Genomic DNA, 26,676 nt, shown 5'->3' with positions numbered 1-26,676 from the left:
GCTATAGACTTCTTAAAAATATGTAATGCCACAGTATCCTTCTCTTTTCTTCCTAAACATTTTATATTACATAAGTATATGTATTTTAAATATTTATATAAAATATATACTTTTAAACTCTGAAGAAAGATCGCATTTACTCACCTATACTTCATTGTTGCCATCCTTAACTTATCCAAGGCAGGCAGAATCCAGCTGTCCTGCTTCTTTTGGGGTTTGTCGTCTCTGTCACCTCTCATCCATTTGCAGCTGAGTGTGAGTTCACATGTCCTCACTAGAAATTTGTCCCATAAAAATGTCCCATTCCGCCCAGGTTGCCAGAACCTCACTTAAAACATTTCCTCAAAGTACAATGTGGTTTCTTTTAATATCTAAACCTTGTGTGGAGGTGATCTCCCAGAAGAAATACCTTTGGAAAACAGCCTTGAAAATGCTCACTTCACTTTCCCTCCGTAGGAGTGGAAGGCTTCCTTTTAGTAGAGCAGGAGATTCCTGTTACCCCATTTCACACACTTTGTGCTGATTCCCTGACAGAATTGCTTTAGATTCTGGTTTGGCATCTACATTTTGGAAGATATTTCCTTTTCTTTCCCCATTTTCTGTTGTAAGTATTCTTTGGGGTTGAAAGGGAGGAGAATATTCCCTTGTTTCATGATACCCTAGACCCATCACTTTACTCAGATTACCTTAGATGCCATTTCTTTCTGTGAAACCACAAACCTTGTTCTGTTACTTCCTTTGATTTGTCTTCCACTGTGAGCCCAACTTCCCTTTGCTAATAACACATTTCAACAGAACCCTGAAAATGCAGAAATCCTTTGTAATCTGAATATGCTTTCAACTCTACCTGGGGAAAATAGACAGTCTATGTCTATTGACAATTTACAAAGCCCATTCTTGGTTTCTGGTGGTTAGATGACACTAGTTGGACCCAGTGTGAAACATCCTAGATAGTCAGGTCTCTGTCCTTCCAGTAACTCGAGAGAGACAGACTTAGAACCTAGACTTACTGGAGAAGAAAACCTTGATAACGTATCTGAAACAAGGATTGTCTTCAACACAGAGTTTGGGAGAAGACACACAGCAGAAGCTCCATTCTTAAAGCTCTGTTCGCTCTTGCAAGGACAGACTGACAGAGCCTTCCCAATCATCCTTTTTATAAAAATTTAAACTTACTGTAAAACATCTAGTTTGATCTTTTATCTCTGAGTAATCATGTCAGAAAGTCCTACTGACGGCTGTCCTTCTAAACCAGAACCAGGTACGTAGAGTTCAGGTTCAAATATTTAGGGGGCTTCTAGTGCTTGTGCAGAAGACAGTAGAAATGCCAATCTTTAGAATAAAGCAGTCTTTTGTTTGTTTGTTTGTTTGTTTAAATTAATCTCTGTTTAGTTAATGGGGATTTCAAAGTATACATTTTATGCTTAGAAGCATTTTAAACCATGTAACCATACCAGAAGAATATCAGTGGATAAATGTCACAGTGAAAACTACTTGAAAGCTGTTAGCTGTTTCCATTTGCTGATTTACTGTTGTTTTGATTTGCATAAATGACTTATGGTGGGCAAGTTGGTGGCAATCAAAAGGAACACTGTAGTTATTCGGTTGTACTTTGTAAAGCCTCAGCTCGGCCTATATGGGTCTGCATCCCGGCAGGTTTTAGAAGTTCCACTGCCTATAGGTTTGCTACTTTGTTGTATCCAGAAGCAACATCTCTAAGCATTTTCTAGAAGTAATGGTCTGTTATTAGCCAAATTACTCTCTTTAAGACATTTTAGAACAGAGAAGTTTAGTTCCCTATTTTAAAAAAGCCTTGATATATTTACAGAAGGCTAGTTTTTAAAGTAGTATCAGTTCCTGACTCTGAGTCTTAAGGTGCTTGGTAAACCAAGATTACATTATCCTCCAAAGTCACCACCTGGTCTGTGCTGGATTTTGGAAAATTCATGGAAGTGATTAGTTACACCAGGTAAATAATCTTAAATACCTTTAATCCTTTCCTTTGTTGCTAGGAGTCTTGGTTTACGAGACATTTATGCTGTGAAGGTCATAGCAATTAACCAGCTAACCTTGAATAATTCTGAAATAATGAAGCAGCATTTAAGGAGTCACGGGTACCAATATAAAAACCTAGGTGAGGAGGAAAGGATAAGGGTGGGCAGAGTTCAACACTGAAAACCATTCAGAATTTGACTATCATCTTCAAAACAGTTTAAGGACGCTAGCCTTTAACACACATCTATGGAACAGGTAACAGATAAAGTGCGACTGGCTTCGTTTTTAACAATTGTTTAATGTGACGGGAAGAATTATTAACACAAGTACGGAAGTACCTATATTTGAGTTACAGCTCAGAACTGTAAAGACAGCACTGAATAAATGTTGATGTTTTAAGTTGTTTTTTTGTTTGTTTGTTGTTTGTTTTTGAGACACAGTTTCACTCTCGCCCAGGCTGGAATTCGGTAGTGCAATCTTGGCTCACTGCAATCTCCACCTCCCAGGTTCAATTGATTCTCATGCCTCAGCCTCCGAAGTAGCTGAGATTACAGGTGTGCGCCACCACACCCAACTAATTTTTGTATTATTGGTAGCGATGGGGTTTTGCCGTGTTGGCCAGGCTGGTCTCAAACTGCTGAACTCAAGTGATCCGCCCACCTCAGCCTTCCAAATTGTTGGGATTACAGGCGTGAGTCACCAAACTTGGCCTAAGTTGGTTTTATTTTATTTTATCTTTTTAAATGGTGGGGCCCGGTGCTGTGGTTCACGCCTATAATCCCAGCACTTTGGGTGGTTGAGGTGGGTGGATCACTTGAGGCCAGGAGTTCAGAACCAGCCTGACCAACATGGTGAAACCCCATCTCTACTAAAAATACAAAAATTAGCCAGGCATGGTGGCGGGCGCCTGTAATCCCAGCTACTCAGGAGGCTGAGGCAGGAGAATTCCTTGAACCTGAGAGGCAGAGGTTGCAGTGAGCCGAGATCACGGCACTGCACTCCAACCTGGGCGACAGAGAAATAATAAATAAATAAATAACATAACATAACATAACATAAAATAACATAAAATAAAATGGTGGTAAACCACAAAAACAAAAACACAGAACACCTAACATCATAATGGTTTTTAAGTGTACAGGTCAGTAGCATTAAGTATTTTCACACTGTTGTACAACAGAACTGCAGAACTTTTTCATCTTGAGAAACTGAATAGGTTAATTTTTATCAAATTGAAGTTGGAGAGAAGCTGAGAGATGATCAGAACCAATCACAGCTGTGTGTCCAGCCAAGCACACACGTAGAAATGTCGTCCTGTGGCTCCAGCATAGTGTGTAATGGCAGGAATATTTTTGCTCTCTTTTTAAGCTGGAGTCACAATAGTGGGGCATGAACGTCTTACCAGCTGTTCAGCTTCTCTGAGTCTCTGTCCTCATTTGTAAAACACAGACATTTCTTCCCTGCTTTGCTCTGAAAAGGATTTGAGGTGGCTTACAAAAGTGCACGGAGTACAATGTAGTCAAAGTGGAGACAACTTAGTGAAAGGGAAATGGTAGACTAATAAAATAAAGGCAAGGGGTAGTCACTAGACCAAAGGTAGTTTGTAAATTAAACTTCAAGCTTCCTAATGACAAAGCAAAGGGAAACAAATTAAACAGATGGTACTACTACCTGCCACACCTAATTTTGAGGGTGTCATGAGGCTCAAATGAGATAATAGATTTAAAAGCATATAAATAACTTGAAAGACCACGTAACTTGACAGCTAGAAAGAATAGCTCTAAAAAAGCAAAATAAATCTAAATAAATATTTGTCTTACCATATTTTTCAGATTATAGATACAAAAAAGATGAGCTTTTCAAGAGACTAAAAGTTACAACTTTTGCCCAGCTGGTAAGTTTCATGATCTTCCCACTGGAGTAAAGACTGTCTAATTCGTGTCACTTTATGTGAGTGTTTCTAAATTCAACTCTAGGGAATCTTTGCCGAGGAGTTTCTTCTGATTCTTTGTATGTCGTTCAGCTATGGGAAAATTAATTGGTATGTGGTATGTGTGTTCACACGAGGATGGTGAGAAATTCTTCTCTCTTCTTTGATAAGAATTCTGTAAAGTAAATGTTTGCCCTACTTTTAATTCATTAAACTTGTGGTTTAGGGGTTTTTTTCCTTATACATTTAACTTCATAGTTAGAATCTACAATTCTGGATCCTGGATTGTTTCAGCATTTTTCTCTGGAAACCAAGTGATTTCTCCTTTTCTTGGACTGATCTTTTCCAAATCATCCTACCAAAGCTGTTTTGTTATTTTGGGCAAGTCACTTTCTTCTTTTATTTGAAAATTTTGGAGAAGGTGTCATCCAGCTCCCAAGCACAAGTTCCACCGGCATCACTCAAGTTGAATCTTGGGCCTTGTGAGCTAAGTTGTGAAAAGTGCTTTAAAACTGAATACTGTATAGAAGTAGAAGACACTGTAATCAGTGTATCTGTTATTACATTTACATTTACTTCTTCATTGTGTGGAGAATTGCTGATCCCATTCTATGTTATGCTAGGTCAGTATTGCATTTTCAAGAAATAATGTGTAATGCTTGGATCACGATATATACAGATGTGGTTTTAAACTCTTCTTCATGTTTCTTGTCCTAAACTATCCTCTTAGCATTCTAAGTTTATGTAGTGTTCTAAATGTGCTTTTCTTCTGAAATGATCATCTGCAGTGTATTACCAACACAAAAGGAAGGAGGCCTGAAATTCAGTCTTCAGTTGAGGACACTGACAGCTTCTTCAAACAAGAGATCTTTGATGTTTGTTGTTTCCTCGTCTTTTGTAAAAGACAAAATTGCCTCTGTTTAAAAACAAACAAACATCCACACATTTCATTCTTTTTTCTATCAGATCATCCAAGTTGCTTCCCTCTCTGATCAAACACTGGAAGTGACAGCTGAGGAGATTCAAAGGCTGGAAGGTAATGAGAATTGAGGGTGTGGGGAAAATAACAGGCTGACCATTTGACTGAAACACTCACCCTGTACACATTTGCTGTCTTTTCCCAGGGACTGGGACTTTGATGTGTCTATTTGTAATTAGATTGTTACTCTCAGGGAAATGCTACCTGATACTTTAGTTGTTCATTCTTATTTTAAAAAGCCATCTGGTTTTCTGGCTCTAACACTTACAGTTTTAAATGTTTTAGATGTGTTTAAAATACTAATTACTTTTTTCAATGAATATTTTTAGCATTCTGTGTACCCACACATTAAATGCTATGAGACTACAGAGATGAACAAAGCACAGCTCTGCTGACATGAAATTGACAGTCACATGTGTGCACATGCACACATGTGTATGTGTTAGGTGGGCTGAATGCTAACAGTACCACAGAATTACTAAGGTGGAAGAATTTTTAAATGGAGGAATGGAAGGAAACCATCGTTTGTTGGCTGTATATTGCAAGGTGAATTCACATGAATTTTCTTACTTAGTCTTCTTAAAAACTCTGGAAGGAAGGTACACATGACCGATGAGAGGCCCAAGCTGCAGAGGTTAAGCTGCCTCCTCAAAGTGATACAGCTAGTAAGGAAGGGACCTGGGTTACAAATCTAAGTGTCTGCAGTAGCATCCAGTGTCTTCTTGCTGCCTTCATTGTACCCTTAAGGGACTGAAAAGTGCTTTTAGGAAAGATGCAGGATGTTGTGGGAGAGTTCCAAGGAAGGAAAGACACTTCTAGTTAGAAGACTGAGGTAGGCAGCCAGGCACGGTGCCTCACGCCCAGTGCCTCACGCCCATAATCCCAGCACTTTGGGAGGCCAAGCGGGGAAGATCACCATGTCTACTCAGGAGGCTGAGGCAGGAGAATCACTTGAACCCAGGAGGCGGAGGTTGCAGTGAGCTGAGGACTATACCACTGCACTCCAGCCTGGGCGACAGAGCGAGACTCCGTCTCAAAAAAAAAAAAAAGAAAAAAGGAAGAAGACCGAGGTAGGCTTCCTCAAGGCACTGGAACTGGACCTTGATGTGGGGTAGAATCTCAACAGGTACAAGTTAAAGATGAGGCTGTTGCAGGCTGAGGAGCAGCCTGCGAAAGGCACGGAGAGGACAGCACACCAGGCATGTTTGGGGAATTGAGTCATCCAATCTGGCTGTGGTCTAAGGGACTAGTAGGCACTGGGTAGGAGATAAGGCTAGAAAGACAGGTAGGCTCCCGATCTCCTTTCTTAAATACCAAGTTGAAAATAAAACCTCCTAGTTGTACTCTCATGAAAAGAATCCACAGAGTTAAGGTCTTTATTTTATCCTGAAGTACCCAGCAATCAGCGTGTGGCTGTTTATTGAAGAGGAATGTGTTTTGTTAAGGTTGATGTAGGTCAGGAATTTGACTTCTGATTTCAAGACAAGTTTCTCAGGAAGTCTGAACACTGGGTTTGTGCAACTCAACTGTCATTTCCCCGGGCTGGGTTTTGTTAGGAAGGATAAAGAGAATCTGAAAACGACAGGAATTTATCTTTGACAGATGCCTCTCACAAAGCAGAGAAATAAGAGCTCTTTGTAACAGAGATAATTGAGTCTCCTCATACAAGTACTCCCAATTTTAACTGGGTTATATAAGCACCTAGATTTGGTCCTTCAATTCATTGTTGAGATTGCAGCACCCGAACATATGGGCACATGCAATTTTCTCTTCTGAGATAAATTTGCGCAGCAAAGTAGGCTCTTGTAAAGTAGGACACCATAATGTGTGAGTAATATTAGTGTTTTTCTAGTGCTCTACACAGATAATAACTCACTCAGGAGTGCCTGGGGAACAGATTGTATCTGTATACATACTGGCTATCTTTGAAGGGATTAAAAACAAAAAAAAAAACTCCTTTTATAATGTTTATCGCTTTTTCCTAACTTAAAAGTGTGTTTCTAGTAAGTTAGGAAGCCGTAAAAAGTATATAAAGAAGCAAATTAAATAACTAATAATCACTCTGTATGTTTTGGTCTGCTTTCCCCCTCTCTAACCCCTCACCCCAATTAAATCTATATTCTTTGTATAATTTTGTATTGTGCTGTTTTCAGTTATCCCTTTTTCATTCATACTTTCCCTTGTCGCTAAATAGGCTTCAGAAGCATGACTATAAAGATTGTGTTGTCATCTAATGTCTGTCCTTTGGATATACCATAATTTAATTATGCTCTTGTTGGGCATTATAGTTTTTTCTGATTTTTCACCTTTATAAAATAATGCTACAATGTATATATGTAAATGTTTGTATGATTCTGATTATTTCCTGAGGATAAATTGCTGCAGAGGGTCAAAGGGTGGAACCATTTTAGACACCCAGTGCTGACTGCCGCATTCTCTCCAGCATGGTTCTACCTGTTTGCATTCTCACCAGGAGTGAATGAGAAGACCTGTTTTTCCTCATCCTAGCCAAAGCTGAATAATTAGCATTTCTGTAAATATTCCCCAGTTTAATAGATGAAAAATAGTATCTAATAGATTTTTATTTCTTTGATAGTAAGATTATGCTCTGTGTGTGTGTTTACTGGTCATAAATACATATTTCTTCTTTTAAGGAGTTTATACGCTCTTTTTCCTTTCTTTCTAATAGGATGTTCATCTTTTTCTTACGGATTTGTGAGAGTTCTGAATAATTATGATATCTTTATACAGTGGAGAACAATACTAACTTGACAATGCATGAGGAAAAAATCTTGATTAGTTGGAACAATTTCCAGGCTATATTAAGTAAAAATAAAACAACAATAAAACAAAAACCCAAAGTATAAAATAATATGAATAGAATTCTCCTGGGGAAGAAGTAAAATATATGCAAGCACATGTAAATGTTTTATTTCTGGAATGAGACATAAATACGTGAAAGTGTTTAGCACACTGATACGTCCCTTGGGGAAGGAGGCAGGAGGGCCCGCATGTCTTCAGTGGGGAAAAGACTTCCTTTCCATGTTAACAATTTAACCTTGTTTGCATTTTTGCCTCGTGCACATGATCTTATTGCATTTTTACTCTTTTCACCTTATATTACAGAGCTAGTTAATTTTTTAAATCTATAAATTAAGTATATTAACCTTCTTAATTTATGTGTGTTACAGATCTTTCTCCTAATTTGTTATTCACCTTTTAATTTTCTTCGTGTTGGTTTTTGATATATATGAGGTTGCATTTTTACATGATCAAATCTATTAGCCCATACTGTTGTTTTCTTTCATTGCTTTAGACTCATAAAATTCAATGTTAGTAAATTATTTACCTACATTTTCTTCTATTGGCTTGTTTGTTTGCATTTAAACCATCTGGTATGTATTTTGATATATGACACAAGGTGATTATTTGAATTAGATTTTTCCAGATAGTTGAGAAATATTCCCAGCACCATATACTCAGTAGTTCTACCTTTACCCACTGATTTATGATATGGATGTATTGACTTTTTGTTTATATTCTTTTCCATGTTCTCTATTATATTCCATTGTTATGGTTGCAGTGCTGTACTATTTTGATCATTTACCTTTTTAACATATGTTACTATTTGATAAGGCAGGTCTCCAAATCGCCCCTAATTATGTATGTGTATACATATATTTTCCTATTTCCTCATATATATGAAAAACCAACACATCAAAAACCCATGGGTATATATTGCTTCCAGAATACATATTCAGTCTTGTGAAACTGAATAGGAAAAAAGGATCTGAGTGTGTGTGTGTGTGTGTGTGTGTGTGTATTTGCTCTTCTTATTTTTTAAATCCTTTTCAGTTTTAAAAAAATCCCTTTGGGATTAGTATTAAGGCCAAAAGTTAACTTTGGGAGGGACTCATGTTTTAGTTTTAGTTGCCCGATCAGGAACATGCAGAGTGTGTCACTCTCTTCATTGAGGTCTTCTTTAAGGCCTCTAAGTAACGTTTTTATAAGTCCTATAAAGGATTTATACATTTTTATAGGTTATTTACATTTGGTTTAGGTTCATTTCTTGGAGAGTACGTTTGATAGCTGCAGTTGTTACTGTATATCAGATTTTTTTTCCTGTCATTTTTTAATTGGTGTATAGGACAAATATTTTAGCATTTCTTTTATCTAACCACATATTTATTACACTTATTGTCGTATTATTCTCTTAAAATTTCTAGGTATATTATCATATCATATGCAAAATTAATATCCTCTTTAATAATTAGACTTGTTTTTATTTTTATTTATTTATTTTTTTGAGACGGAGTCCTGCTCTGTTGCCCAGGCTGCAGTGCAGTGGCACGATCTCAGCTCAATGCAACCTCCGCCTCCCAGGTTCAAGTGATTCTCCTGCCTCAGCCTTCTGAGTAGCTGGGATTACAGTGCCTGCCACCATACCTAGCTAATTTTTGTATTTTCAATAGAGACAGGGTTTCGCCATGTTGGCCAGGCTGGTCTCAAACTCCTGACCTCAAGTGATCCACCCTCCTCAGCCTCCCAAAGTGCTGGGATTATAGGCATGAGCCACCACGCCTGGCCTGTTATTATTATTATTTTTTAATCTTATTGTATTGGTTAGAACAGCAAATTCTCAAACATTTTGTTCTCTTCCTCCACTCTGTTAAAAATTATTGAAGATCCCAAAGAGCTTTGGCTTATGTGCTTTATGTCTATTAATATTTATTGTATTAAAAATTTAAACTGGGAACTGAAACAGTATTTATTTATTATTTCACTTAAAAATAACAATACTAAACCCATTACAAACATAAATAACATGTTTTTATGAAAAATAGCATTATTTCCAAAACAAAATTTTACTGAGAACGTCATTATTTTATGTATTTTGTAAATCTCTTTAGTGTCTGGTTTAATGAAAGGATCGCGGATTTTCCTCTTTGCTTCTGCGGTGTCTGTTGTGATATGCTGTTTGGGTTAAAGTGTGTGAGGAAAATTCAGCTCACACAAACCTGTAGGTGGAAAAGGGAGAAGTATTTTAATAGCCCTTTCAGATAAAACTTGACAACTGCTAGTTTCTTAAGGATTAGCTGTAAGGTAGAATCTGAAATCATATCAATGAATCTTTCATACTGTTAGATTAAAATCAGGCACTTTCCGTGTAATTGTCTTATATCTTGAATCTTTTACCTGTGCATGATTGTATAACATCATGCATTGGCCATTTAGAAAATATTGGTTCACCGAGTTACGAAGATCTTCCCAAAGGTTAATACATTTTATTATACAACTGTCAAAAAAATCACATATATTATTCTCACGATCTATCTTACCAAAAAGGTCTGTAAGCATGGGGAAGCAGCTCCCCATACTTCAGTTCCTGATGGCAAACACAGTTTCTAAAACTTCGAGTTTTGTTCAAAATACAATCATTGGCAACAATGCCATCAGCAGTGTTCCTTGAAATAACAGGCTTATTTAGTTCACTTCTGAGAAAATGTCTGCCAAATACACAAGTCTAACTAACCATAGTTTTTCTGTCAGTTTATCTTCCAAGCAGAAATGGTATGCATAGCAAAAGTTACTGGTTCAGCCTGCAACTCAGCAATCACACTAATACTTTTCCTTGAGATAACCCTGGTAATTTGGTATGTAGCAAACTTAATTGTATGTGGACTCCTCACTTCATCACACAGAACATTAAAAAAACATGTACTTCAAGGTGAGATTTAATAAGAATAGTAACTGTTACTGCTTTAACAGGGACTGTCTTTTAGTGTGACTGCCATATTTATTTACTGTGAATGCATGCGTGATGGTGAATAATACAATGATTGCTAATAAAGTTTGGTGCCACAGCCCCGATTTTTACTAAGGTGCTAGCAGCTTTATCCACCATTTCTTTTGTACCATCAGTGCAAATATAAACACAGTAAAAAAGACAAGTAACATCTTATGAAAATAGCTTTTACCTTGCAGATCCCTGGAAGGGCCTTGGGGATATCTGGGGTCCACCACACTTTGGGAGCTTGTACATTAGCACTTCCACAGCAATGTAATAATGATGATAAGATTTCCTTTTCTTGACTTCATGTCTTTGGAACTGTCTAATAAGTAAACACAAATCCTGAGGCTCAATCTAATTATTTCATCATTTGTAAATATTAGACAATGATTCTGCAGCTTCAGACCCTGATGCTGAAACCACTGCCAGGACTAACGGGAAAGGAAATCCAGGTGAGCAGTCGCCGAGCCCTGAGCAGCTCATAAACAACGCAGGAGCAGGGGACTCCAGCCGCTCAACCCTTCAGAGGTACTCGAAGCTGATTCATATTTTCACTGTGTTTTGCCTTTATATCAACCTAGAGGCCAATTTCAGGGATCTGTGTTTTTTTGGGTTTTTTTTCTTGCCTTAGAAACAGAATTGGCAGGAGTAAAGTCTCACATTTTAATCCCAGCCTTCTACTTTCTCTTTGTGTAAATGCCACCTCCTGAATCTTTTTCACTGCATTCTTACTGAGTTAATGGAGAATATATTAATAGGAGAGTTTAATTTTCATTTCTCAGTTCCATTCTTCTCCCTCCTGCATGTAAGTTTGTTATGAGGAATTACTTTACAAATACTATCTCTTGATTCAGAGAGTATGATTTTCCCCCTTTTCCGACTGCTGCAGCTTATAATACCCGGTCCGGAAGTGACAGTGCCACATGTAGTGCTCTGATACTGAGTAGGTGCAAAGGAAAAAGCAGTACTTGGTGCTGATTCTAAAGCTGAACGTGGCTGTTCCTTCTTTTTATTGTATTCTTCTGCTCCTTCTTCTAAGGCATGGGCCTCCTTATTCCATGGATTACATGGACTTTAGTCCGTGTAGTACTTTCTCACTAATATTAACTGTTGATTATAAGACAGTACTGATTTTCAGCAGATATCCATCCCTTTGACTGATAAAATAGTTCTAGAGAAATTAGTTCTACCAGAGAAAGAATTGCTATCATCATTTCACCATTATTATTATTCTTTTAGCTTCATATTATTATAGTTAACTTTTGCAAAAGGGCTCTAAAATTGCATTCAAGAAGAGAGAGGCCAACAGGACTTCCACTGAGGATGCAGTTTCTTATCAAACAGATGTTCTTCTCCTTTGGTTCAACAAAATATGCACTATATAGCACAGAGTTATAGTGTTTACTGGATTTAAACGCAGAATTTGATTTGCTGTTATGGGAAGGGAGCTAAGGTACATACTAAGCTGTGATTTAGCATATGTGTCTTGATATTTCCTAAGAAAGTAACCATCTTCTTATTCCAGTAAGGATATTTCACTGCTTCCCATTTTGTTCATAACACTTAGTCGTCTTATTCCTTTGATTCATGTTTTTACCACATTTTCCCTGTAATATTAAGACGGTGACCAGTTTTGGTGATTGATTGACCGTAGACTCAGAACTGTTAGTGGTAGTGGTTAGCTTCCTCATTTTAATCCCAGCTCTTCCTCTGTCTCATTCTATGAATGCCACCAAATCTAAAGCCTCGTCAACCTCAATGTTGTAACCTACAAAACTGAAGTAAGTACAGAGAGCTATGGAAGTATTAAGACTCAATACCATAGCAGATAGGTCACTGACTACGTATATGAAATGTATAAAGCATTATTGTTACTTTAATTACTTATAATATACCTAGAAAGAAATGCCTTTCCTTTTTCCTGTCCTACCAACCATATTCTTTCCTCTTTCACCCCACTGGATTCACTGTTCCCTTCTTTCTCCCTCTGATGCTGCCCTTGTGGCTAGAGGCAGCATGCACCCTTCAGTCCCTAACCCCTCAGCCATGTAATGCACTGACATGCATTGTCTGAAGGTGAGTGTGGACATGTGGGTCTCCTGTGTGGGGTCCAGTGTAGTAGAAGAGGAAGTCCACAGGATCCTGCATTCAGAGGCAGAACTGAGACACCACGTCCATGTTCCTTTCCCTTTGAAGCGCCCTTTGAAAAGAGATTGAGCACTCATCTCACTATTCTGAAGAAATATGTTTGACCTTTAAGCCACCAACCTCTGACTAGTTTCTGCTGACCTACTTTTTCACTTGCAGTGTCATCAGTGGTGTTGGGGAACTGGATCTAGACAAAGGGCCAGTGAAGAAAGCAGAGCCCAATACCAAAGACAAACCTTATCCTGACTGCCCCTTCCTGCTGCTAGATGTGCGTGACAGAGATTCTTACCAGCAGTGCCACCTTGTTGGAGGTAAGAGAGAGAGGGCTTTAAAGTGCTTCACTCTCAAGAACAGAGAGCCTGCTCTTGAGTCTAGGCAGGCTGGAACCACAGCTCATGGTAGACAGTTAAGCAAACCGTACGTTAGCTGGATCCATTATGGAATCCTACAGGATTGGCTCCACCATAAAATACTCTGAGAGGCTGCTGATTTTCACAGGTGGCGGTCAGAAGGAGGGAAATGAAGCTTCATACTTTGTTCATAGTGCCCTCTTTCTTTGCTTTCACAGAAGTGTTTAGGTTTATGGCTCGTTGATTTTTTTTTTTTTTTTTTTTTTTTTTTTGTCAATACCTTGCTGTGTGGCCAAGACTGCAGTGCAGTGGCGTGATCATGGCTCACTGCAGCCTTGCCTTCCTGGGCTCAAGTGATCCTCCTGCCTCAGCCTCTCAAGTACCTGGGACTGCGGGCATATGCCACAACATCCGGCTGTTTTTGTATTTTTTATAGAGATGAGGCCTCACCATGTTGCCCGGGCTGGCCTCAAACTCCTGGACTCAGGCGGTCCACCCACCTTGGCCTCCCAAAGTGCTGGGATTACAGGTGTGCACTACCGTGCCCAGCAGCTTATGAATTTTGAAGATGTATTTAACTCTTAGATTTTAAACCAGCTGGGAATTGAGACCAAGTTGTATTAAGAGAACAACAGACTTCCTAAACTTTTTCTTCTCTTTGCAGCTTACAGTTACCCAATTGCAACTCTGTCTAGAACAATGAACCCTTATTCAAATGATATTCTTGAATATGTATCCTTTGTTGCATTTTAAGGAATTGGGTGGTATGAGGATTATAAGAATCAAAGTTACCGTGCACCACGCTCCTGGTAAGAATGCTGTGAAGGACCTTTGATGTTATTCGGCTGAGCATATTTTAGAATTTGGATTCCTAGCTATTGCCGAGAATCCTGACTCTTGAGGCGGAGGCTTTCAAACTGTCTTGCCCTGGGCCAAAAAACACTAGGTTAAGAGTTAGGATCCATTGAGAGTTGGTCCTAAGAGAGGTTTTTCCTCCCAGAAAACTTTACATAGCAGAACTTAGGGTTTTTTTCTATTTTAATTTTTTCTTTTAAAATTTTAATTTTTTCATTCATAAAAATTATACAAGCAGAAAAAAATTTTTTTTTTTTGAGACGGAGTCTCACTTTGTCACCCAGGCTGGAGTGCAGTGGCACGCTCTCGGCTCACTGCAAGCTCTGCCTCCCGTGTTCACGCCATTCTCCTGCCTCAGCCTCCTGAGTAGCTGGGACTACAGCCACCCACCACCATGCCTGGCTAGTTTTTTTTTTTTTTGTATTTTTAGTAGAGACAGGGTTTCACCATGTTAGCCAGGATGGTCTCGATCTCCTGACCTCGTGATCCACCTGCCTTGGCCTCCCAAAGTGCTGGGATTATAGGCGTGAGCCACCATGCCCGGCCAAAAATAATTTAAATACCAAAACTTATTAAAAGGAAAATTGAAATCTCTTATAATCACACAGTTGAGCAGTGGCTCCTGTTACACTATTAGTATATTTTGTTCCAGACTGTCTTTTGCGTGTTTGTTTTTTTTTAACGAAGTTGAAACCTTACTGTATATGTAATTTAGTATCCTGCTTTTTTTCGGTTCATATTCTGACGTATTTCCCCATGCTGATGCAAGCCTTCTGTAAACCACATTTTTGATGCTGTGTAATATCTTCAGATTTACTATGATTTACTAAACTATTCCTTGATTTTGGACTTTTTAGATGGCTCCCACATTTTTACTATCATAAATAGGCTTCAGTGGACACATTAGGCATAGAAGTTGTTCTATTTATTCATCTGTAAAATGGGGATTGCAATATTTACTTTCCAGGGTCGTAAGGATAAGAGAGCTAAAGGATGTAGAGTCCGTAACTAGTACTGTCTCTTAGACCATGGTAACATCAGTTTGCAGAAAAAACGAATACCAGTTTGTGTGGTTTCCATGACAGGAAACCATCCAGTCCCTGCTGGTGTGATGGTAAGAATGGGCTTGTCCATCGTTCCCAGGAACTCAGACAGGTGGACTGACCTTTTATTCCTTGGAGGTTTCTCGTAGTCTTGGGACATCAACCCAGTGCCTTGGAACCTTAACTCATCTGACTCTTAGAAAAATGCCCATGGCAAGATCATCATTCTGTATGACGACGATGAAAGGCTGGCCAGTCAGGCGGCCACCACCATGTGCGAGCGTGGATTTGAAAACCTCTTCATGCTTTCCGGAGGTGAGCAAGTGATACTCTGCTTGGGACTTCAAAGGCCAATCATCCTTCAGTCCTACCTGCATCCCCTTTTCTCTCTTGGTGCTCAGAATTCAGTGTTCTGGAAAGAGAAAAAGCCATGCTGGCTGAAAGGAGTCAGAAGTTATGTGAAACTTCCCTTAGCTTCATCAGCACATGTTTTTAATTCCTGATGTTGCTTCAGGGCTCTGTCAGAAAGCCCTAATGCGGAAGACTTGAGCAAAAGGATTTCTTGTGGAATTCTCAGAATCCCATGTAACAACAAATATTTTCTGGTATAATTTGCTTAATGATGAAATAGTTAAGAAAAATTTCATGTCCTTGTGTTGGCCTCAACTTGATGACCAGAGATTAGAAGACATGCAGGCTTCTTTCCAGGTTTTGGCTTGGCCTTGCCATATTAATGCAGCTTTTTCTGATGCTTTTCCAAACCTAGGTCTAAAAGTCTTAGCTCAGAAATTCCCGGAAGGACTGATTACTGGTTCCCTGCCAGCGTCTTGCCAGCAGGCCCTTCCTCCTGGTTCTGCCCGGAAACGATCCAGCCCCAAAGTGCCACCCCTACCAGCTGAGAACAAATGGAGATTTACCCCAGAAGACTTAAAAAAGATAGAATATTATCTGGAAGAGGAGCAAGGGCCTGCAGATCATCCTAGTAAGATCTTTTGACCTTTAAAGACAATATTTGGTTTGCAGCCTTGAATATCACCTCATCATATGAAAACCTTCATCTCTTATATTTAGATTCTTAAAATACTAGGGAGGTGTGTTACAGGTGCTGGGGAGGGGAGGCAGTGGAGGTGACCCCAGATAGTGGCAAGAATTATGCATTGAAGAGAGACTTCATCAAAACGTAGAGACTTTTTTTTTTTTTTTTTTTTGAGACAGAGTCTTGCTCTGTCACCCAGGCTGGAGTGCTGCAACCTCCGTCTCACTGGTTCAAGCGATTCTCCCACCTCAGCCTCCTGAGTAGGTGGGATTACAGGTGCCTGCCACCATGCCAGGGTAATTTTTTTTTGTATTTTTAGTAGAGACAGGGTTTCACCATGTTGGCCAGGCTGGTCTCGAACTTCTGGCCACAAGTCATCCACCTGCCTCAGCCTTCCAAAGTGCTAGGATTACAGGCATGAGCCACTGCGCCCAGGCAAAAATGTAGAGACTTCATCAAAAAGTATATCTCAGGCAAAACTGAGGAGTTAAACATCAGACATTCAGATTCTTTCTTGGAAAGTTTTTGATTCCTTCTGCTGCGTTTGCTTCTCCACTCTGAGAGCCTCCGTGGTTTGTCTTCCTACCTTAGTTTCACCATACTGCATTCTCTTTTCTTTCCCCTAATCGCTCCTCAACTGCATCCTCTCTACGAAGAAAGTAGTGGAGGACAGACTAGGTTTGTTGGGGATGATGGAGAGGAAGGGAAAAAAACCTATCTGTGTTTCCCTTCATTTCTGTCCCCCTCGCCACCTTCAGGCTGATCTCAAGGATGAGGAGTAGGTCATCATTGGCCTAAAGTAGGTACTGCACATGACTTCATTAGCTTAAAACTGTACTTGGCAGATTGTCCCTGGAATCATTCTTGCAGCTATCTTCCTTCTTTCTTGCTCCCTTCAGGCCGACTGAACCAAGCTAACTCCTCTGGAAGAGACTCCAAGGTGCCTGGTGCCCGAAGCACTCAGAATCTGCCTGGCGGGGGCCCTGCCAGCCATTCAAACCCCCGCTCCCTCAGCAGTGGCCACCTGCAAGGCAAACCCTGGAAGTAAAGACTTTGTCTCTGCCTAAGTAAAAACTTAGGCAAATAAATGTTTTTCCTCTTTTCGGAACCCCTGAGCATTTCCCAAGTTGGGTCATTTCCAGAAACTTCTGCAGAGGAAAAGACCATGACATACGTATGGGATAGGCCCTCTTCCCTCTCCCTATCTCCAGTTCCTCTCCCCTCGGGAGGCCACCTCGGGAAGAATTTTGACAGGTGACCACAAAAACCAGAGGCGTGACAGGCTCTAGTGTCCTCCCTGTTGTTTACAGCATATTTAAGTCTTGTGAAACTGTAGAGGAAAAAAGGATCTAAGTTTTTAGGTTTTTGTTTTTTGTTTTTTGTTTTTAAATAAGGTTCAGCTTGTTGGGTATCTCTTCATTGTTTTGTAAATACTTCAGTCACATCCGCCCGTGTGCCCCTCCTGACCACCTTTTCGTTCACTGTTCTTGACTTCATGAAGGCTTCTCTTTGCAGTCTTGATGTGAGAAGCTGTTTCCAGGGGTGCAGATGAGCCTTAGGTTCCAGCCGCCTGCAGGCCCCACCCCCACGGACTCACTCGGCAAGGAGCTCTCTGCCCAGCATACTGCAGGCCCTATTTTGAGTATGAAAGCCAGTGCCTGTGTGCATCGCTCAAATTGAAGATGGGGAGAGTAGCTGTACACTCACTGAATGCTCCCCCTTATTAGATACTTTCCTGGAGCCAGAAAGGTGTGCATGTGGGCGTCTTCACACCGGGGAGGAGGGCCTCTCATGGGAAAGCCCTGGCCACCACACCCTTGAAGCCCACCAAAGCGGCCCTCACTTGTGGTCAGTATATCAGTTTTAATGCCCATTGCCCAGCTTCAGTCCATCCATGTTAGATGGATAGAAATTATGGCCACTTGAAAATACCAGCTTTGGTTGGACAACTGTGGACGCACAAGGTGAAGAGAACTCCAAAGTCCTTTCTCAGGGCTGACAGCCTCGTAAGCCCTTGCTTAGAAATACAGTATTAGTTTAATTGAGTAATTAGTGCAATTTCCTGCTTACTTTTCATTCTCATGACTGAACTGTGATTAGGAAGTTGTGATTATAGATTCTGGTTTTGGCCGGAATTTTGAATCAGCATTAATTGAATTGCTAAATGACTGACATTCATTCCATTTAATTGGGGGAACAAAAGGCCTCAGGTAAGGATGAGAAACTCTGAAATCAGATGGAAAAGAGCCGTGTTAATTTTTATGGTCTGTGATCGTAGCTGTGATAAGGGACTGAGGAATAAATTGTGCTCTTTGTCATGGCAACCAGCTTCTGAAAAGCCAGCTGAAAATTGCCTGTCCTGCTGGTAACTGCTACAGGGTAAGATTTGCCTTAACAGTACTATTTTCTCGCCACGAAAAAAAAAAAAGAAATGCACCACAGTATTTCCAGCATGGGGGCTGTGTTTGTATGAGAAATAAACGTAATAAATATCTCATAAAGACATATGGAAAAATAACTTTCAGATTCAACCCAGTTCTGTTTTAGAGAGTGTTTATTCTTCTCTACTTGATTTCCAAAGTGCAACATTTTCCGATGCTTTAGAAATCAAACAAACCAGGAACATTGTTCAGATGTCAAGCCGTGCCCAATTTTCCACAAGATTCAAGAATCTTGTATAAAATTCAGCCAACGTACACATAGCTTTAATGAGGAGTCTGTCATGTTTCCCCATAAATTTATTGCCTGAGAACTTAGTTCAGGCTTTGCTAATGCCAAAATGCTCTGGCTTTGTATTTTCTTTACAGCGTAGATAGAAAAATGCACATTTTTCCACATTCAACTTTCCCCTAGCATGGACAAGATTTTCAGCCATTTTTGCCACATATACATTTTAAGGAAAAAATATTTTTCTCTGTAACAAAGTTCTGGTTATGCCGTTTTAAAGGTGACTTGTCAGGAGTTGAGACTTCCCTGCCGCATTCTGTTTTGAAAGTAAATGGTCTCCCTCCTTGTTCCGATTCTGCATTCCCATCGTCAACTTTGGAGTGTTGGAAACCACTGTATGTATGTGGAAAGCCAGGTCAGCCAGACCTATTAGAACTGGTGTGCACTCACCTGAGAGATCTGGCGGGTTGAATATATTTGTGTGTATTTCTCCATAGTGCTTGCTTTGCCCTGTTGGTAAGGATTTTAAATAACCATGCTGAAAAGAGCTGTTCTAATTCTGCACTTTGCATGTTAAATGTTCATATCAAACATTCTTTATGTGCTCGAGGTATTGCTTTTTACATTGCTTTACCAGTTTCTTCATTAGATTAATTGACATGTATTATTTAAATGACCAGTGATGCTTTGTGCAATTATGAATGTTGAAGATTAAAGTACATAGTTACTAATTTGTCGTTTGCTATGAATACGCTGAAAACTGCCAACTTCTCTCTTCTTTTCTGTCGAGATGATTTGGGGAGCCACAGGAGACTGGTGTGATTTTTGCTGCATCTCCTAGAAAAGCATTTTTTTTTTTTTTTAAATAAATGAATCAGGAAATCAGTCCAATTAGGGCAGGGGGCCTCAGCTCTCCAGTCAGAAAGCCTGGATTTCTTTTCCTGCTCAGGCTGGGATTGAAGCCACCTTCAACAACTAGATCATGGCTTCCTGCCAGCGTCTCAGGGGTTGACTAGCTGCCCTTGTCTGGGGCTTATGAACCCTGAGACGGAAGGTGCTTCATCCGTGCACAGCTACAGCGCCACCTGAACAACAGTGATTGCCAAAGTTTAAATAATACCTTAAATGCTTTAAAGGGGTTTGTATTTAAGGAAGGGAGAAAAGAAGGAAAGAAGCAAGGAAATAGGAAGAAGGGAGGGCACAGAGAAAAAGAGAGGCAGAAAGTGAGGGAGAAAAGAGAAAGCTACATTACTTATTTGAAAACAAAAGGAACACCCTGGGCTCTAATAATGTCAGGCTCAATCTCTTGAAAAATGTAGAATGATTTAAATGGCCTGCATTCATTTTATCTTTTTTTTTTTTTTTTTTTTTAAACCTTTAGTGGTTAGCCAGGACCAGCACAATCATACTGGGCTTGGTATAAATCCGAATGAAAAGAGCACAAATAACATTCATTAGTTGCTCGGGGATTTTTCCTGTGGTGCTATTTAAATTATACAAAAATTCTTAAGACTTTAGGCTACTCGACCAAGAAAACAGAACAAAACAAAGACCGTGTTTTCTCTAATTCCCTTGTGGAATGTAAGTGAAATCAGAGTCCTAGGCTAGGAAGAAATACATAGGTAATTTTTCTTGTGTTGGTTTTGGTTTCTGTCATGTTGTTTATGGGCTATAGATTCTGTCTTTTATGTTATCTGACTTTTTTAGAGCGAATAATTAGTTTCTGTCCACCTAGATTTAAATCCATGACCACCTTCTTGCTCTACTCTGAAGATAATCATTAAGAACCTTTCTTTCCCCAGTTCCAAAACGTTCTCGGTGTCTTTAATGTGTGTTTATTTTCTTCCCAATTCTTTCAAAGATTTAACTCCCATGATACTTCCTCCCCCCGCCCCAGGAAACGCCAGAAACATGTATAATTATAATTCACCAGTTTAATTATGTGAGCATGTTGAGTACTTACATGCAGGTCCATTAAGTTTTCACTAACAAATATTTTTTCATGCAAAAGCAATAAATAACATTGTGCTTCCAAAATGTTCAGAATACATTTGGGTAGTAATACTTTCCTAGACTTACAATAATGAAAGTATTCTTACGACATCTTAAAATGGATACACAGGTCAGTTACAACATACAAAATGTAATGGTGGAAATTTGTCAGTCTTGAATTCAGGCAGAACAGGATTCAGTGCATGATTTTATGTGTTTTCAAAACTGTATCTGTCACATTGTGATCCCCTGATGGCCCCCCTCTCTGTTGCTGATCCTCTTTGTTCTGTGCAGAAGCAAATTCTCACCTACGTAACGTCCTGAGGCACCTGGTAAAATGTGAGGTGAAGAAAGGCCACTTCTCAAATGCTGTGGACGGAGGGCTGCATCTTTTAAAGGACATCAATATGTCTTCCTGTTGCAATTATTTTGACTGTAAGCTCCCAGAGGGTGAAAATCACCAACCCTGTGACAGTGGCCCTTAATAAGTGTTCATGAATAAATGAATTGAACCTGTCAAGATTGAAGTCTGGATGTGATGCCCACTGTGGTGGCCACTCAGTGCTAGTCTGTCATTCTGCAGACCCAGAAAGCTCGTTATCTTCTGTCCCCCTGGTGTATCCTGCCTTTGTAGGCGAGGCATTCAAAACCCTGAGGTTTTTAGATCTCCCTCTACAGGAAGTACCTAGAGAGCTGTTGGGGGTGTTATTACCCTGTCTCTGCCAGGCTTAAAGTATCCTCCAGAATTCAGCACGCACAGGTCACACACCGCCCCCATCCAAGAGTGGGTTATTTTTCTCTTTTGTTTCAAATCTTGAAGATTTCCAGAAAATAATAATACTAGCCAATGTTTGTGGAGAGCTTACTTTGCTCCTAGATTCTTCATTATATGTTTTGACTCATTTAATTTCCACAACAGTCTGATGAGTCAGGCACCCCCATTTTCAGATGAGGAGACTGAGGTTCGGGTAGAAATTAAGTGATTCAGGTTTGCCTTCAGTCTCTGAGCTAGGAGGTTGAAAAGCCAGGAGCCAGCCTGAGAACTGTGATTCCAGAGGATGTTCTTTCAGCCACTCCGCTCTGTGCTTCTCACTCTGGGTGGGCACAGCCGTGTTCTCCCTTGGTGATGCCTCTAATTTACCATGAAAATGTACCTTTCCCTTGGCTATTGGCTTCCCTTCCCTCCTAGTCACCCGAGATTCTTTTGAAAACTTTCCTCCGCTTGCCTGCACAAAAGGCGATGGAAATTCAGGAACTGAAATATCTGCTCCGGGGAGTGTGTATTTCCACATTTCCACCGTCTGTGTCTGGTGTCCTGTCTTGAAGACAGGTGCTCCAGGGTTTCCGAGGTTTATTTTGTCTGTTAATGGACACCTTGCGAAGTACCACTTAAGGAATGAGAATTACAAACTTCTAATTATATTGTAGGAGAAAAAAAGTAGGCTGTTTTCCTGATAGGCCGAGCCATTCATTCAATAAACCATATTGATATGATTTGTGCCTGACCTTTTCTTTCCTTTGTGGTGATGTTTCTGATTTCCACTGAAACATAAGTTGCATGAATTGGGGATGGCCATAGGCTTAAGTTCCCGGGGAAATCAGAGGCAAACCTCCTTGCTCCAGTCCTTGTCAGCAGAGCCCTTATTCTACTGCAGTCTTCTAAAAATGTAGCTGATACCACTACTGTGGTTAAGCAGAAGACTTTCAATTTTCTCCTTTTAGTTTGGCAATAAACATTTGGCAATCCCAGTCTCTGAGGTTGTTGGATGATGCTCAGTGTTAAAGTTGCCAAATTAATGCAGATCCTGAAAGCTTTGGGGAAGAATTCATTACCCTTTGACAGTTCTTTAGATTTGATGATGCTCTGTGCTTTTCTGAGGGCTTCTCCTTGATTTGGCCAATTTGGATGTTACAGTTGGTCATATCAGCTTCATCTGAGTAGCAACTGGGTCTCAGTGTGTTCACAGAATGATGTTGCTGTAGTTCCTAAAGCAAGGGTCCCTGTGCATCTTCAGATCCACCTCGACCCACTCGCCCCTGCAAAACATTTGCCAGAATGATGAATAACCCTGCACTGGATGAAGGACCAGTGAGGTCATATCTGGATTGTATTCAATGACATTCCCATTTTAACTTTAGGCCGAAGACAGAAAGCTAGCCATGCATATCTGAGTGTTAATTCAAGAGACTACCCTAAGGATTCTCATGGACCATCAATATTGGGCCCACAGGCCATTAGAGAACAATATGTAATGGTCTAAGTAAAAAGTAAAATGAGTTCATTTGAAAATAATAGACTTTCAAAGGCCCTGGTGAATAGGCATTAGCATAATCAATTCCCAAGACTGCTACAAGAACTGAATGTGAGCAGGAAGGGCTTTTGGGAATTTTCATCAAGCTACAATAAGGTGTAGGATGGGGAATGGCCCCCAACTGCATGAGCTGAGGAATCTCTTCCCCTGGTAGAAACACTGCTGCTTCCAGCTGTACCTTGGAGTGTACATTTTTCTCAAGATAAGACAAACAGCAGCGTTCTGGGCAAGATGATGAAATATGATACCAGAGCAGAAAAAAATGAGTTTAGACAAAGTAAAAGAATCTGAGCAAAAACTAAGATGGCCAGTTAGCTGTTTGATGTTGATAATAAACCGATGTTAGGTAACTTTACACACAGGTTATCTACCGTGTTTAAAATAGCTCCCTTCGCTCCCTGCCCATTATAAAAGCTGATCATAAAAGCTCATTGCGAGAAATGCTGAGAAGCATAAAAAGGAAAACTACCACCACCACTACCCAGGTTAGTCATCATTATTATTGGGGGTATCTCCTTCCAGGAAGAGAGAGAGGGGGAGAGAAAGCGCGTGTGTGAGTGTGTGTGTGTGTTTGTCTTTTAAACAAGATGGGATCTGGACTCAATATTTTGTATCCAGTTTCTTTTTTAAAACAACCGTATTGTATAAGTCACATACCATTAAATTCACCCATTTTAAGTGTACAATTCAATGATGTTGAGTAAGTTTACAGAATTGTGCAACCATCACCACAATCATTTTATTATGTTTCCATCTTATAGCCAGTTTCTATCACTTAGTATGTTGTGAACATTTTTCCATGTCAACACACCCCTTAATGATTTCATGTTGTTCTAGTGTGTGGATGTGTCAGATCAGCATCAAGACTGGTCATTATCTAGGTTCATTTTATTTTTTACTTTTCCAATCTTGTACATACATATTTTTGAACCCATCCAAATATTTTTGTAAAGTAAATTCTTCCATGTGGGTTTTCTGGGTCAAAGACACAATACACTTACAACTTTGATTTATATTGCCAAATTTGCCCTCCGGGAAGGTGGTGCCAATGTCCGCGCCACCAGCACTGCATGTTAACGCTGGAGTCGTGAGTCTTTTTATTCTCTGCCAATCTGATGAGAGAAAAATATCTTCATTTCTCCTTAACGAACAAGAAATCACTTAGAGGATCAGTATCTTTCATACATGTATTGATTTGTTTGTGTTTCTTAGTGGAATTGCCTATTTTGCCTATTTTTCTTTTGAAATGTTAGTCTTTTTCTTTAACCCCTTTTATGATTTTAACTCCTTAAAGTTATTAATACTTATTTTCATATCAATACTTTTATTTTTAAGTTACAGTATTTTCCAAAATTGTCTTTTAGGTTATTAACACATTTTCATATCAATACCTTCATTTTTAAGTTGCAGTCTTTTCCAAAATTCTTTTAGCTTTATGTTTTTACTTAGGAATTTTAAGTGTTTTCACCCATAGATTTGTAAAAATATGTATCAACAAACAAAATGTAAATCTCTTCCCACACTTGAAAGTACCAAAAAAAAAAAAAACTTTCATGTCTCCATTTAACAAGCATTTATTATTTTTTAATATATTTCAGTTTGTTTATTTATTTATTTATTTAGACAGAGTCTCCCTCTGTCACCCAGGCTGGAGTGCAGTGGAGCAATCTTGGCTCACTGCAACCTCCACCTCCTGGTTTCAAGCAATTCTTATGCCTCAGCCTCCCGAGCAGCTGGGATTACAGGCATGCACCACCACCCGGCTAATTTCTGTATTTTTAGTAGAGACAGGGTTTCGCCATATTGGCCAGGCTAATCTCAAATTTCTGACTTCAAGTGATCCACCCACCTCGGTCTCCCAAAGTGCTGGGATTACAGGCATGAGCCACCACACCCAGCCTAAAATTGTTTTTTTATAGAGACTGGGTCTCACTGTGTTGCCCAGGCTGGTCTTGAAATCCTGAGCTCAAGCAATCCTCCCACCTCAGCCTCCCAGAGTATTGATATTACAGGCATGAGCCACTGTACCTGGCCAAGCATTTATTATTATTGATATTAATATCAATATTATTACTATGTGCTGTGCACTTGGCCAAGCAGTGGGGGTTAAATGGTGAACAAAACAAAGCAATCCTTGCCCTTGTGCAATTTACATTCATTCCTTGACTTCAGCTTTCTTAAGACTTACTTGCTCAACTCTGGGAATTCAAAATAACTTGCGCAGGGTATTTTCAGCAAGCCTACAACATACAGATCATAACATTTATGAATTCACTAATAAAAGTAGACAGCATTCACTCCACAGGTATCTATTGGGCATCTATGTGTCAGGTACTGTTAATGCTATTGGGGGTTGAATGCCAAACAAGGTGGTTCCTGCTGTCAGGAAGCACAGTTTATTTTAAATTAAGCAATTCTACCATCAAAGTCTAGTGATCCAGTTTTATAAAATGATAAATTGTCATGCTAACTTAATATTTCTTCTCTTATCAGTTTTCATTAAACAAAAGATGATCAGCTTCCTACTCACCCAAACTAAGCAGTTAAAATGGGTTTTGAAAAGAGAGTTATAATCTCTTGATAAACAGATTGAAGGGAAGCATTTTCTAAAAGATAACTTGAAGACGGTGTTGTCAAATCTTTTAGGTCATCTTTCTGTAAAGACTGAAACACCATTTTACCTTGTCTCATAAACTTACATGCTTATAAATTTATGTAAACAATATAATGTAACAATGTAACAAATATATACAAAATGTAACAACACATACATAGAGCCTCATTCTTCTTTTTTTTTTTTTTTTAGAGACAGGGTCTCACTTTGTCGTCCAGGTTGGAGTGCAGTGGTGCCATCATGGCTCACTGCAACTGCAAACTTCTGGGCTCAAGGGTTCTTCCCACCTCAGCTTCCCAAGTGGCTGGGACTATAGGTGCATGCCACCACACCCAGCTAATTTTTTATTTTTTGTACAGATGGGGGGGGGGGGTTTCGCTATGTTGCCCAGGCTGGTCTCAAACTCCTGGGGTCAAGCAATCTCCCTGCCTCAGCCTCCCAAAATGCTGGGATTACAGGTGTGAGTCACTGTGCCCAGCCCTCATTCTTTTTATTTTTAGAATGTTGATAGCAAAAACAATATTAAATAAAAGTCCAAGATGAAAATTCCATCCATGTTCCTTTTTTGTAAAAAAAAGGCATTTTTTACCTTCATGCCACCATTTTATGTGGAAAAGACTCAAGTCAACAGAGCTGGGTGCTTCTTGAAACCTGGCCTGGCAGCTAGAGGGAGAAGCTGCCGTCCTCACCCCAGCCGCAGTCCACTCACTTTCCCGGGAGTCTGTGGGAGAACCCCCTGCTCCACATTCACGTCTGAAGCCGTATGGAAGAAACAAAAGGGAGATTCTTTTTTTTTCTTTCACTTTTTTTTTTTTTTTGAGATGGACAACTTTCATGTCTCCATTTCACAAGTTTATTGTTTTTAAGTATAATTAAATTTTCTTTTTGAGATGGAGTCTCCCTCTGTCACCCAGGCTTCAGTACAGTGGCGCGATCTCAGCTCACTGCAACCTCCACCTCCTGG

At 39.7% G+C, this 26,676-nt stretch overlaps 1 protein-coding gene across 7 annotated transcripts in view; it reads left to right on the top strand.

Moving 5' to 3' along the window:
• Positions 1 to 22,280, top strand: part of CEP41 (centrosomal protein 41) — a 52,936-nt gene extending 30,656 nt beyond the window's left edge. For all 7 annotated transcript variants that reach the window (XM_005550777.5, XM_005550774.5, XM_074035990.1 and 4 more), the window contains 8 exons: positions 3,828 to 3,889; positions 4,892 to 4,961; positions 11,079 to 11,223; positions 13,003 to 13,154; positions 13,858 to 13,925; positions 15,292 to 15,406; positions 15,858 to 16,073; positions 17,027 to 22,280. In XM_005550777.5, the coding sequence (XP_005550834.2) occupies positions 3,828 to 3,889; positions 4,892 to 4,961; positions 11,079 to 11,223; positions 13,003 to 13,154; positions 13,858 to 13,925; positions 15,292 to 15,406; positions 15,858 to 16,073; positions 17,027 to 17,175 (977 nt within the window). In that variant the 3' untranslated portion in view covers positions 17,176 to 22,280. The remainder of the gene's footprint in view (positions 1 to 3,827; positions 3,890 to 4,891; positions 4,962 to 11,078; positions 11,224 to 13,002; positions 13,155 to 13,857; positions 13,926 to 15,291; positions 15,407 to 15,857; positions 16,074 to 17,026) is intronic.
• Positions 22,281 to 26,676: the final 4,396 nt, after the last annotated feature.

Source organism: Macaca fascicularis, chromosome 3 (assembly GCF_037993035.2).
Source record: "Macaca fascicularis isolate 582-1 chromosome 3, T2T-MFA8v1.1".
NCBI lineage: Eukaryota > Metazoa > Chordata > Mammalia > Primates > Cercopithecidae > Macaca > Macaca fascicularis.
Note: the sequence above shows the minus strand (reverse complement) of the source record. Positions and strands in the feature narration are given on the sequence as shown.